Source organism: Impatiens glandulifera, chromosome 2 (genome assembly GCF_907164915.1).
Source record: "Impatiens glandulifera chromosome 2, dImpGla2.1, whole genome shotgun sequence".
Classification (NCBI taxonomy): domain Eukaryota; kingdom Viridiplantae; phylum Streptophyta; class Magnoliopsida; order Ericales; family Balsaminaceae; genus Impatiens; species Impatiens glandulifera.
The window spans coordinates 18,275,216-18,290,737 of record NC_061863.1 but is presented as its reverse complement, the minus strand read 5'-3'; the positions used below and the strand labels follow the sequence as shown (position 1 = coordinate 18,290,737).

Sequence of the window (15,522 nt, the reverse complement as noted above, 5' to 3'; positions counted from 1 at the left end):
TTTTGTTGGCTTGACTGATCCTTTTCTTCATAATTGTTTCCACGTCCTCGGCCTCCGTTGCGGCCATGACCATGACCTCCACGACTGCGTCCCCTTCCTCAATTGTGTTGCGCATACATTACTATGTCCTCCTTGATGGTTGCCTTGGCTTGTAAGGCTTCTTCGAGCAACTTTTGTTTTTTCTTATTCTTCTGTTGCTCATGTGCTTCAAGAGAACCAGCAAGATCATCAACGACCATCTCTTCCAGACTCTTTGATTCCTCGATTGCACAAATGACATTTTCGAAATTCTCGGTCAATGACCGTAGAATCTTCTCCACAACTCTTGCATCGGAGAGGGTTTCTTCATTGCGTTTGAGTTGATTCACCACTATTTGCACACGTGTGATGTAGGTCGAAATTCCTTCTGACTCCTTCATCTTCATGGCCTCCAATTCGCCTCGAAGAGTTTGAAGTCGCACGTGTTTAACTCGATCGACACCCTTGAAAACCTTTTCTAAAATATCCCACGCTGCCTTCGAGTTTTCTGCACCTGCAATTTTCTCGAAACCCGACTCGTCTACCGCTTGAAACAGGAGGTAGAGAGCGGTCTTATCTTTCATTCGTGTTTCTTTCAACGCCCTCAACTGAGTCGCCGAAAGATTTCCCGTTTCAGTCGGTTCTTCATAACCATCTTCGACTACTTCTCATACGTCTTGTGCACCGAGTAAAGCTCGCATCTAAATACTCCAATTATCAAAGTTGGTTTTGGTGAGTCGCGGCAGTGGTATCTGCCCCAACGCTTTGTTTTCCATGGCGCTCTGATACCAATTTGAGAAAAATAAACTTTTGGAGGAAGAGGAGATAGAAAGAGTCTTGAGAATTTCTTCTATAAGACTGAAATAAATTTTTTTATTTTTTTTTTCTCTCTTACTTTATATTCATATTCATATTCAGCACACACACATTTATTTATAATCTCTTAACAGAAAACAAAACGTACAAAAAATGAAAACAACAATTAAAGACAAAAAACTGTAACAGCAACATTTAAGGCTGACCCCTGATTACTAAAACTGCTAAAACGTTTGAGATCTCCACCATTAAAGACTAAACTTAAAAAAACATTCAATTTATTATTTAAAATATGGCTGACCGTTATTTGAGTTTATTGTGTAACAAGTTATCATTGTCTTCTCTCAAGATGGTAGGTACATTGGTTATATTGTCTGTAAATTTTAGATCAATTGTTGAAACCAATATCGGAATATTGTGTTGGTCAATTGTTGAAACCAATATCGGAATATTGTGTTGGTTATCGCTCTTCGGCAGATGGCTTGTGTTTGTTGGACTTGGATGCATTTTAGGCATTAGGCATTTGGCTTAGACATAAATTATTCTTTGGGAAGCTGTGTTTCTGTTGATCCTGAACCTCTAGAAGTTGAGGATTATTGGGCTAGATAAGAACATGGTGCTACTTTTGTAAGAGTTAAATGTATATTTTTCCTATTGTTTAGCTTTATTTCCTTTTTGAATTGGTATAGTTTAGTGGATTTTCAAATGAAGAAAAATAGATACTTTTAGTATATTAATAGGAGTGGGTAGATCTGGGATTCGTTCCTGGGTTTTGCCTTTCCACGCTTGGCATTTCCTATTTCAGGATACTGACTCTCCCGTCTTGCCGCATGCAACAAGGTGGTCGGCAATTTCCGACAATTTAACTTATTATTATTATACCAATTCATATACAAATAACATTAATAATACATATTTGTCTCAGTTAATCTATTTATCAACTTATATATTCATTTGTGAAATTTAAATTTATTCACAAATTATTCAAAATTTATTGTTTTTGAAATTCAATAGACATTATTTTCAATAAAAAATTTATCTTTAATTCTCGTATAATTAGCCCATAAAGAAGTTTTAGAAAAATAATTTTATAAACTCAAAATTATTTGAAATATTAAATTAGTGAGCAAAAATTGAGTGTATCCACCGTCATATTATTTACATTTACATATATACATATATGATTATCAATATTTTATCTCTTTTAAGAACAATATTCTTCATTAATTATAAATAATTTTATATATATAACAAAAACACATAATATTTAAGTATAGAAGAAATAAAAAAAATTATAGAAAACATTATCTCCTATCATTCCTTAATTATAAGTTTAAATTAGTTAATTATACAAAATAATTGTACATCAAAATAATATATATTTTTTTAATTTTATATTCAATTTAACTCAACATTTACTATGGATATACTAAACATTTATTATGTATATATACTAAATTAAGAATGATAATATATAATGATCTAAGAAAATATAACAAATTAATTAATTTTATTCTATTAAAAAAATAATATATTATAAATGTTAAATATATATATATATATATATTAATATACAAACGATTTATTAAAATATATGAATGTTTAATATAAAATTAAATATTTAAAATATATATAATTCATTTTTTATATTTATAAATTAATTATTTAAAAATATATTATAAAATGTTATTATTTTGAAATAAAATAATATATATATATATTATTTAATTTTAATATTTTAAAAATAAAATATTTAATTTAGGTTAAAAATAATAAATTTATATTATTTAATTAATTTATTGATAAAATATTTATTAATATTATTAAAATTAATTTTATTTTATAAATAATAATAATAATTTAATAAATTTTATATTTTAGATAAAATAGTTCTAGAGTAAATATATATATATATATATATATATATATATATATATATATATATATATATATATATATATATATATATATATATAAAGTTTTAAACCAAATTTATTCTAATTTTATATTAAATTATTATTTTATAGATATGTTAACTTTTCAAAATCTAATAAAATGAAATGAAATTTTATTTAAAGAATGGAAAAATATAATAAATATAAAAAAATATATTAATTCAATATAATATTATTATTTTTTAAATTTAACAAATAAACTTATTTAAATATTATCTTATCAAATTATTAGACAAATATTATCTTATCAAATTATTACAACATTGTATTATTATAACTAATAATACATATTATAAATTTATTAACAATATTAAATTTTCAATTAATATTTTTGAAGAACTGTAAAATGTATAAACACAAATCTTATAATTAATAATAAAATTTCTTTAAAATAAGTTTTCCATATTTTTATTTTATTATATCCATAATTTATTTTTATATATATTTTTTAATTTTATAATTATATTTTTATTTTATTATATTTATAATTTAATTTTATATATTTTTTAATTTTACAATTATTTGAAATATAATTATTTTTTATTTTTATAAATATATTAATTTTAAATAATAATTTATAATTTTGAAAAATAAGATTAAAAATATTTTTTAAGACTATAAAAATTATTAATATTATTTAATCATTTAATTATTATTTTATTTTTACTTTTAAATAATTTGAAAGATATTTATATTTACAAAATATAAATAACTTTTTTAATTTGTTTTATAATAATTATACATAAGAATTCATTATTTAAAATAATTATAATGTTATATTATTTTTTAAATGTTATTAATTTAAAAAATAGGTTTTATAATATAAATTTAAATTTTTTTTAAAGAAAAGTTTTAAAATTGATATAATTATTACAAATATAATATCTAAGAAATTTTAAATATGTAAAAAGAATATTATATATAATAATTGTTTATTTATAATTATTAATTTTATTAATTTATAATTAATAGTTTTGTAAAATAATTAAAAAGTATGAAAAACTAATATTCATTTAATTACATTTATTTAAAATAATTTTATAATTTATCATTATAAATTAAAAATGGTTTATATTATAAATTTTTATATAATTTAAAATTAATATCTATAAATCTTTTAATATTATTTCAACAAATTATTATGACATATTGTATAAATAGAAAGTTTTTAAATACTTATTTTAAAAATCAAATTAATCTTTAATTAATTATTAGCTTCTATACAATCAATGATTTGTGATAAAAAAAAATATATTAATATTGTGATGGTAAAAAATGTTTTTATATAAATAAATTTAAAATAAAGTATATATATTTTGTTTTATGTAAATTTATAATATTTAATTTTTTATTTTAAGAATGAAATATTTATTAAATAAATTAATATATTTATTTTAATGGAAAAAATTATCGATATTATAAGTATATCGATAATAATGTATAATATATATATATATATATTTTTTTGTGTAAGTATACCCAAAAAAATAAAAAAAAATAAAAATGAAAATAAAATAAATGGTAAAGTATGGTATTCACACTAAAATTGTGAGTAAGTATATGTACAGTATGTGGAAACTTACAGTTTTTCTTCCCATCAAAACAGTATATATAAAATATATATCCATTTTCACCATAGCTAAGAAAACCTATTCTCATACCTTGTCATCTATTTTATCGTTGTTCACAAGCGGAATCAATTCCTTCAAGTTCTTGGGAGTGTGTGGAGTCCGGGGTGCGTTCCTAGTGTCTGTTGGGAAAGCATGTGCCTTACATACCTATAAAACATACACCCAACAAGTGTGATCCCGCATTCAATAGCGTTCGAGACTGATATAGGATTTCGGAATATCAGCCATGAAAATGTAATTGCAACTGCAACCTAACAAAATATCAATAACCAAAGAAGGGTATATATAAGAAGTCAATTGGATCATGAACAGAAAGCTTATATTTGAAAAGTGTAACTAGCTAGTAATTAAACCACCTTAAGATTTCCGGCGAGATTGAATGTCACTGCCGTTGTGGAATGGATGACGTAAAAGATAGAGAAGTTAAGGCAGAAAGCAAGTACTCCAGAACCAAAGATTATGGTAAGGGATGGGAGAATGGATGTATGAGATTTTAACAATATTATAAGATCTGATCCTTCAATTAGCAGTGCAGGTACTGCCAAGATCATAGTTGCAAATGGAGCCATGTAATACACTGTGTTTATGCTGCACAATACATAAACAGAGAAGCATATCACAACTGGTGAAGACTAAATATTCATGCTCTTTTATTACTATTTTTTTACAACCTTCTTGACCATGAAATCTGTAAATGGACAAGGCACTCTTTATGTTTGGGGGATATTGATGTTTGCAATATCCCCTTTTATTGTATTTCTGTTTGTAATTATTTATTTTGGCCTTCCTAAATATGTTTTATTGCAGTAAAAAAATGAGAACATGATAACCCAGTAAATAATCTAAATCACGAGGAAGAATAACGAAAACGTGGCACTCACAAAATCTATTTCAACCCAGGAAGAGCTCAAGGACCAATTGAACATGACATGATAGTTTAGTTGTTCAATGAACAGGTCGCAAGTTCAATACTAACTTGGTGTAGTATAATTAAAAGTTTGTGAAATTTTTTATTAATACAAACTTCAAGGTTAATTAGTTTGGTAGGTTCAAACATAGAATGCCTCTATTTAACAATGTTTAATGTTATTTAGGCCTATAAGTTATTTTCCAATAATATTGTTCGATGTAAGTTATACAAAATTAGGTTATTTGGGACTAAATGGATAAAAATACAGTAGGGTAAGATATAATGGTTTATAACTTGTAAATAGAGAGTACTTTGATATTATAGTTGATGATTTGAGTGATGCTGATTTTTTAGTACAATGTTGATTCGATAGAGGGTTATTTGGAATTAACCTACATCAAATAAGGCATTAGCTTTAATAGGTAAAACAGGAATGCAAAAAAGGTAAGGAACCAATTGCTGTTAAAAATTATAAAAAATGCAACAAAAAAAATAGGGAAAAAAATAAGGAATTTGGAAGTTTGGTTACAATGAAAAAACAAATCTCTTTGGACTGAAAAATCAAATCACAAAGCTCCGATGCACGCAAAGAAATGAGAGATTTACTTAACAAAGATAAAATGTAGCAAACAACCGTCCAATTGAATGTACAATATCTTAAGGACTGAAATTTACTAAATAAGGAAGAGTTGAAAAGATAGTAAACTGGTCAATTGAAATAATGATGGAGCTGATGAAGTCACCTAAATCAAACACTTATATGAGCAATTACACTTATATATGATTTTGCTTATAAAAAAAGTATATTTGGGCGATGTTAAAACAAAAATTGAGGTACTCAATCCTTTTGAATATAAATTGCCAACTGAAGTATAGAAGAAATGTGTTAAGGATGGGAAAATGTAGTGGTTGTAAATACATAAGGAAGAACAAAGTATCATTCTCAGTCACAAATAAAATCTTAATGAAACAATGGGAGCAGAAAGGACTAGAGAAGGTTTATGCAAATATACATGATCTTTATTTTCTATAATTGAATAAGGGATCAAACTTAGATAATAAATATTTTGAAACATGGGCATACTTAAATTAAATTCAACTGTATGAAGCTGGAGAAATGGTCTGAAGAATTGAACATGCTAAGTAAATCAAAGAAACAACCCACATATGGTTTAAGCTTTGGAACATCTTAACACATATGTACTATACAGAAACTCTAAGTCACTTTGCAAATTTGTTCTAAGTCACTTTGCAAGTTTATCGGGGAAACAATTATACATGGACTCAATTACATAAGGAAGAGATCAACTTACCTTTGCTAGAATAAGCATTGAAGTGCATCATCGAAGTACGTTGCCAAAGAACATAACAATAGTTGACAGGAAAGAAAAGTCTACAGTCATGGAAATCTCATATGAATAGAGTTCACACATGTGTGCTTTTTATAATAATTGCCAACATGTTAGCACTAAATGTGCAAAAACAATTAAGGAATAGCATAAAATATTGAAAGTCAAGAAGAAGAAAAATAGAAAAATGAAACGGAAGAATAAAAGATCAAAGCGCATATTGGGGAAGTTAAAGGAAACAACAAAGAATAAATGCGGAGGACTAATTAAGGAATAATCAGAAAAGGAAGAAAGCAATCTTGTAGAAGAAGAAAGTAAGGTAGAATCAAATAATGAAGAAAACAATAAAATTGATGAAACAGAGGATGTTGAATAAGATAAACCTAAAGACAATGAAAAGGAAGAGGCAGAAGATGAAAGCAAAGATAAAGCAGAGGTGAAAAGTGAAGAGAAAACTAAGATTGTTGATCTTAAAATACGTAAAATTGAAGTAGAGAAAAGTAGTGACAAAAGTCCTGAAATCTTAAAGAATAATACATTTTTATCATATTAGTACGGGTTCATACCGAAGAGGATTAAACAATGGGAGCAGACATATATCATCATCTGCTTCAATTCAAACTCCCTTCATAAAGAACGAGAGAGGAATGAGACGTGGAAGAAGACAATATGATCAAAAAGGCGGACATATAGACAACACAAGTTGTGATAGATAGATTGTAAACTTTGTTCATTATAATTTGTGTTTGTAATGTAGTTTGACTGCTACCATTCAGAAATATTTGGGTCGTTTGTTTGTCACCTTGTAATCAAAACTAAGGTTTGTGTAATTTTGATTATTGACTCTTTCACTTTTTAGGCTTTTTAATAAAATGGTGTTAAACCGTTTTAAAAAAATAAGAAATAACAGATAAATTTCAAAAACTGCTCACAAATCATTCATATAAATTCCGTTAAGACATTAATCATAACAAATAAAAAAATATTTACCTTTAAAAATTTTAAAATATGTAATTTTTTGAATAATATATATCTAATTAATTGTATTGTAGAAGAATCATCATCCTTAATGAGCAAACTAGTTAGTATGCATTCTTTAGAACTCGTACATTATTATATAATCAATAATTATGATATGGCAAGTCTATATGAACTAGAGCGAACAAGAGTTGAGATTCAACACAAAACTCTAGAGTTGCACTTTCATATCTTCCTTAAAATATAAAATTTTATATAATGGTCTCTTGTATCATTTAAAATTTAACTTCTCAAACTAGTATCATTTATTTCATTTTTCTTAAATTAGCCTCTTTTACAATTCAAACTCTTAATTCCACGTGTGTATATATATATATATATATATATATATATATATATATATATATGTATATATATATATATATATATATATATATATATATATATATATATATATATATTTATTAATATAATAACTTATTATTAAATATATTATAAATTTAATTATTTAAATTATTTTTTTTTATAATATAATAAATATTATCATCACCTTTATAAATAATTAATATATAATTATTTTAATATAACTACTCTCTTTATAAATAATTTAAACAAATTATAAAAATAAAAGTATTTATGATAACGATAAAACAATATAAAATTAATAAAACAAATATAACTTAATAATTAATAATTAATAAAAATATTGCAACAATCTTATTTTAAAAATATTGATGATTTTGTTGAAACACCACAGTCACATTCGAACCTCCCATCTCTTAAATTCTTATTCAGATTGGAAGTACATTAATGGTAAAATCAACAAATTAATTTTGATTAAGCTATATATATTGCCTTAAGATCTATCTCTATTTGACTTTCCTACTTTCATTTGTTTTAGTGTATAGTAGGATTAGATTATTTTAACTTTCTACCTTACCCACCAAAAATCAGAATTTGCATGCAAACCTGTATGAGTAATGTATTGCCACATTGATCTAAGATCAGTTGGTGTGAATGAGTGAAACAGAAACAATTATGAATCAAATCTGACAGCCAAAATCTCATAGGAACATGGACGGATTAAAAATGGGGATTAAAACACTTCAAAATTCCCTGCAACCGCCTTGGACCATATTTAAAACTCAAAGACATTTGTTGATTTGGATTTTCTTACTATATATTTGACATCTTCATGTATTAAACCCATGACTAAAGAAACTAAAATCAAAACAGAAATGTTTGTGTTTGCCATTTTTTTGTTTTAGAAGATTTGGAGAAAAAACCTTCCAAAAGTATAGCAATTGATTAGGTAGATGACCTAGAAACACACTAAAAATATATACTACCTTTTGAAGTTTAGATATTCTTCTCTTTTAGATGTATAACATAATGTCTGACTCTTGGTAATGCAACTATTTATATCTGCATTTGGGTTTTGATGGTAACTGGTCATCTTAAGTGGTTTTGAGTATATGTTTAGGCCCACAATTTAGCTCTTTTTCTTATGTTGTAATGCCCAAACCTCTCTGTATTGATGCATGCCAATTTCCATAATATGGTAACTTTGAGATCTCAGAAAAAATCCTTATCTCGAGGTTTTCAGTGCGTAATAAAAAGGAACCTGCTCTTGTAAATGGTAGTGTCACTCTGTATCTGACTTCCTCATCCATCATATACTCATATGTGTATCTGTAAAAATAAAACTCCTTTTTTATAAGCATTGTTTTTTATTATTATATCGTCTTTATTGTTCTTTGATATAGTTTTCTTTTAAGTAGGTAATTTGAGAAATGCGTTCATGTTAAATCCTGTGGAGCAATAATGGACCATGTGGTTTGGTGAGGCAGACAAGATAAGAAAATGGCACAATCCAATATGATGAGAATTTCCATTAATATGGTATTATTGTCTTTAATGGTTAGCATAAACATTTATCTAAGTACTAAAATGAATCATAATTTGTTTATCTATAGGGTTAATTTGCGCTACAAGAAGAATATCCATTTGCGACGCCATATTCCTACAAAATTGTCAACAATTATTAGCAATGACTTTCTACTAAGGCTGCACAGATTTATCAACAATTAGTTTTAAAGAATTATCAATCACATAATTTGCAACGTTATCACACTTCAACATTTTAACAATTATAGAGGCCCAAGAAGAGTATTGGTAAGTTCAACATTTAATGTTCTCTCATATGAGAGTAAGAAACATAAATTATAGCTTGGAGGCCTTCTTAGATATTTTTCTTAAAATAACATATATATATATATATATATATATATATATATATATATATATTTATATATATATATATATTTATATTTATATATATATATATTTATATATATATATATATATATATAAATGATGTTACAAATAAATTAAATTAAATATAAAGAAGAACGAAATCACCAAATACAATGTTGATTCGAGACGTGTGCTTAGCACATTTCCCTTAAAACAGTTCAACCGTCTTCCTTTGTGTTGAAGCTTATCACATATGACTGTCTCTTAGAGTACAACGAATCTAGTAGTGATTCAGCATCAGAATCACTATGCAGAGAACTTGATAAAATACCTTAATCGAGCGAAGAACTCGAAAAACACACACAAAACATGAAGAAGGCTTTTGAAATTATAGAGTGAAAAAAAATAAAAGATGAAATGATGTGAAATGAATAAAGAATGGGTATATATTGTTGAGAATTAAACCTTCAAACAAAATCATTCAATGTTTATTAGCAATAAATATTGCTCATTCATTTGTCAATTAATCCATAACTAATTAACATCGCTGCGTTGATTTGCTGAAATGCAATGTTAGACATTAATTATTCAATGTTAGCTAATAAAAATAAAGTTGAATGTTTATCCTAACATTAAACTTTAATTTTCTAATTAGGAATTAAACATTAATTAAACAATTAATATTTAGTTATAATTTGGAAAATTCACCTTTAATTCACGTTTGAATTTGTGTGAATTTTATTTGATTTTATTTATTCACAATCTTATTTTCATTCATTAATGGAATTAACCTAATTCCAAAAATCCCCCACAATAATGGAAATTGAAAGATTAACCCCGTGAAAAGTTCAACAGTTGAATTCTACATAAGATAGGTAGATGTAACACTTTAAACCTTCCCTTATGAAAGTATATAACTTTACTAGCCGATTAGTAGATTCGGTGTTCTTGAAATATTCTGTCATTTGTGTAAGGATTACAAACTTTCACATAGAATTCTCTTTGATACCTGTCAAGCTCTCATGGTTGTGTCCGTTTTGGCCATGAAACATGCGCTTGAGTCTGTGAGAGTGTTTAGAATTGAACCGTGCAATTCTTTCGAAGCGGACTCACTTCTCCCTCACATATGTGATCTCTTTGCTCACAAAGAATCATTAAAATCGATATTCTTATCCTCGTCAAAATATATATTGTTTCGTTATAGGATTAATCCTCAATAATAACTTTTCAAGTCAGTACAATTAGGTTATCCTATTGAACCTAGTTCTTGGGATCTCTAGTCTACATAGGTTGGGTTTTCCTTCATACCAACTTATAGTAGGTTCATGTTTCACAAAAAAATTCAAACTAACTCTTTATTCAATAATTTGATTAGTGGATCTACAATATTATCTTTGACTAACATAGTCAAATGTGATAACTCTATTAGAGAGTATAGTTTAATGACATTATGTCTAAGACATTTATGTCTAGACTTGTCATAAATTCTAAGTTTATCGAATTTTAAAATTATTATCATAATAATTATAAATTTCTGTTGGTACATTCTTAGATAATCTTGGAAAATCTTCTAATAAAAAGCAAAGTCATTTGTACATGCTTACCATTTAAACAATTTATTTTATTAACATATTGTTTACTTGGCTAACTAGTAGACAAATGTTTTAAATTATTCTGCATTCGTGTAAACGATTATATATTTTGCATAAAATATTTTATTTTTCAACATAAGTCAAAAATAAAGATTATAACGTTTAATCTATCTATCATAATTTTCTTAGAAGATTTCCAAACGTAGATTGCACTTCTAAGTGTAAACATATTCATTTTTAGACGTAAAGTCTTTCATTTAATAATATCAATATATTTGATAACAACATGATATTTCGTGTAGTGCATTCACATCCTTAATAGATTTATTCATTTTTATCGTAATTCTCAACGATAAAAATATCGTACAAAAGACACGTAGTGAAATAATATTCATTGTCTTCATGATATATATAATTGTCACCTTCACTTTTAATCAAAGTATGATCAAATTTTCATATCATTATTAATAATTGTTATGAGTCATACAACGACTTAATAAACTCTTTCTATTTTATAAAATCATTTTTAAGACATTGGTTCTTCAAATTTTTTATGAAATTATGTCAAAGAAATGACGTGTATCTTGATCTCAAAATCCTCAAATTTTAAATATCGATTTGAGCACCAACTCAGCAAATATAAATAAGATATTTTCTTGTTATTTTATTTCTTTTTATAAAGTTGCACAACTTTATCTTTTATAGAGAATATATTTCTCTAACAATAAATTATCTTTTTATATAATATAGACAATTATTTTTGTGTTATTATCAATAAAATTATTTGCCCCCACATTCATGTTGGTACTATTTTTTTTTTAAATCACACACATTTATGATTTAAATCAATAATTTTCTAATCAATAAATTGTCACACAATCTTAAAACATTTTTTTTGTGCTAAGCTATTTAAGAGTTTGCACACCAAGGTAGCCCAGTGGTAAGAGTCGGCTTAAGAGACCAAAAGGTTACGGGTTCGATTCCAACTGGAAGCGTTTTGAGTTTAAGCGGGGGTTCATGGATGTGGGGTATAATGTTAGCTCTCCTTTATTAAAAAAAAAATAGTTTGCGCCATCAATTTTTTTTTTTTGTCTTTGATGTTCCAGAAATACGAGCTGGCGAAAGAGATGATGTTCATTTCCAAAAATGAAAATGATTCACATTAAGGAATAAAAAAAATCAACAAATAAAGTTAAGTCTTTATTGTATATAAATATATTGATTATTAACACATTTGTTCTTTATGTTGTTAAAATTTAATTTTATAAGCTAATATATTTTGATATAAAAAAATTTTCAAGAAACATTAATATGTATATTCATTATACAAATGTTATATAAAAAATAAATTAGAACACAATAATTTAATTTGTTCTAATTTTAATTAAAGATTTGTTTAGTTATTAAAATTATTAATAATAATGAATAAAAATAAGAAAGTAACTAACATGTTAGCTTTCAATTTTTAGAAAATTATTGTTGTTAAAATTAATTATAATTGAAACATATGATTTCAGTTTTAAAATAATTAGTTATAATATGTATACATTCTTAAATTAATTAAGCTTGATAATTAAAAGAATGTGATATTATGATTAATAACTAAGAAGATATAATATATTTATTTATATAAGTATATATATATATATATATATATTGTCTTATATATTACATTTTGATTATGATGTTAAATTTTCATTTTAAATGTGTATATATATTTATTTGTTGACAGAGTTTAGTAAAATATGAAGTATAAGTTGTCTCCGGAAAGAATACAAAAGGTCATAAAAGCGGTAGAACAATTAAAGGGTGCATTGACATAGTGATTCAAAGTTCAGATGCAATGGTGTGTAGCGGAAGTGTAGAAATGACATTAGTCATTTACCTTGAAACCATTCCAATTTCTTGTGTAGAAATTATGAGATTAATGAGGTAGTCAATAATTTCTTTAATAATATTTTATTATTCTTCACATCATTAAATGTTAATTACATAATTAATTTTAATAATTTAATTATTTGGATAAAATATTAATGATTGGTTTTATTTTATGAAAGTTTATTTTTTCAACGATATAAAATCTCTCATCTCTAGTCTCAAACCACTTCAAGATTGTTAGATATCTTGTCTTGAAATAACATAAATATATATATATATATATATATATATATATGATGTTACAAATAAATTAAATTAAATATAAAGAAGAACGAAATCACCAAATACAATGTTGATTCGATGCATGTGCTTAACACATTTCCCTTAAAATAGTCCATTCGTCTCCCTTTGTGCTGAAGCTTATCATAGATGGTTGTCTCCTAGGGTACAACGAATCTAGTAGTGATTCAGCATCGAAATCACTACGTACGCAGCGAACTTGATAAAGTACCTGAACTATCACTGGGTTTCAACGGAAAATATCGAACGAATAACTCAAAAAATACACAAAATAAGAAGAGGTCTTTTGAAATTCTAGAGTGAGAAAAAAAATAAAGGATGAAGTGATATATATGAAATGAATAAAGAATGGGTATATATTGTTAAGAATTAAACCTTCAAATAAAATTATCCAAACATTTGTCTATTAGCAGTAAATATTGCTCATTCATTTGTCAATTAATCTATAACTAATTAACATGATTACATATACGATGATTTGTTGAAATACAATGTTGGACATTAATTATTTAATGCTATGCTAGCTAATGAAAAGTCCTGGCCAATTTACATGCTAATTAAAGTTGAATGTTTATCCTAACATTAAACTTTAATTTTCTGATTAAGCATTAAATATTAATTAAATAAATAATATTTAGTTATAATTTGGATTAAATTTCTCGTTAATTCACGTTTGAATTTGTGTGATTTTTTTTTGATTTTATTTATTCACAATTTTATTTTTATTCATCAATAGAATTAGCTTAATTTCAACATACATTATGCCCTCAAATTCAAATGGAATATCATCTAAATTCTAGCTCCATTTCAAATATCCCTTATCTGAAATCATTAGACAAAATATCTTTCTATTTTATCTATCAAAGTCTATAAACATTGTAACTGTTTGCTATGAGGTCTCCTAGCGAGGCTTAAAATTGCACTTACATGGTAATAAAAACTTGCTATAGAAGGATATATGTATTTAATTCCAATCTCAACAATTTAGAATCTAAGCTTAAAAAAATAACTTTTGCAATAGAGCTCTTACAAGAATTAGAATTGTGTACAGAAATTATTGCCACGCAGAACATGTCTCATCAGATACATCTTACACTATTAATTTACAGAACATAAAGGCTATGCACATTAACCTACCAGTTTTCTGATGCATCTATAAAAATGACAAATTGAGTTAAAGAAATAGTAAAATTTTCCTATATTCAACCAATTTTGATATTGATATTAAATTGTACAGTAAAAACTCGATAAATTAATACTCGACTATTTAATAAACTCTCTAAGATAATATTTTTGGTCGGTCCCGACTCGGGGACTCGGGGATAGGGTGCTTAATTAATAATTCGCTAAAATTATAAGATAATACATTTTTGATAATTTATTTAGACCCCATATAAAATATAAATTAATAATTCCTTATATATAGCATATTACATGAATGATTTATGAAGGTTTTTTGAAAAATGACTCAATTGTCTTTTGTTTTTTGTTGAAATCAATTTCCCTTGAATGTCGTCTCTAATTTTCCTTAGCATGGTAAGAACTTCTGGTGTTGTTTTCTCATAGCTCAACAAGAAATTGTTCAATGTGATTGCCGTTTTAATAGCTTCGTTTCGCGAAGGGGGCTCCATTGTAGAACTTTCGTCATCTTCTTCAACGATATCATCTTTATTAATTCCAATAACGATTTCAATAATTTCTTCATTAGTCAACAACTGTGCAACTACATTTTTTTCTGGGTAAGTCAGAACATCTTCGACATCCATTGCATTGCAATAACTCAACTCTTTGATCAAATTCTAGAGTTCTTGAGTGTTTTCACCACCTTAATCTGAGTTA

The 15,522-nt window shown here is 25.8% G+C and overlaps 1 protein-coding gene across 1 annotated transcript in view; it reads right to left on the bottom strand.

The window, feature by feature from the left end:
• Nucleotides 1-4,479: 4,479 nt before the first annotated feature.
• Nucleotides 4,480-15,522, bottom strand: part of LOC124927540 (UDP-galactose transporter 1-like) — a 32,676-nt gene continuing 21,633 nt past the window's right edge. Inside the window, exon 5 of the mRNA XM_047467975.1 lies at nucleotides 4,480-4,671. Coding sequence (XP_047323931.1) covers nucleotides 4,495-4,671 — 177 coding nt within the window. The 3' untranslated portion in view covers nucleotides 4,480-4,494. The remainder of the gene's footprint in view (nucleotides 4,672-15,522) is intronic.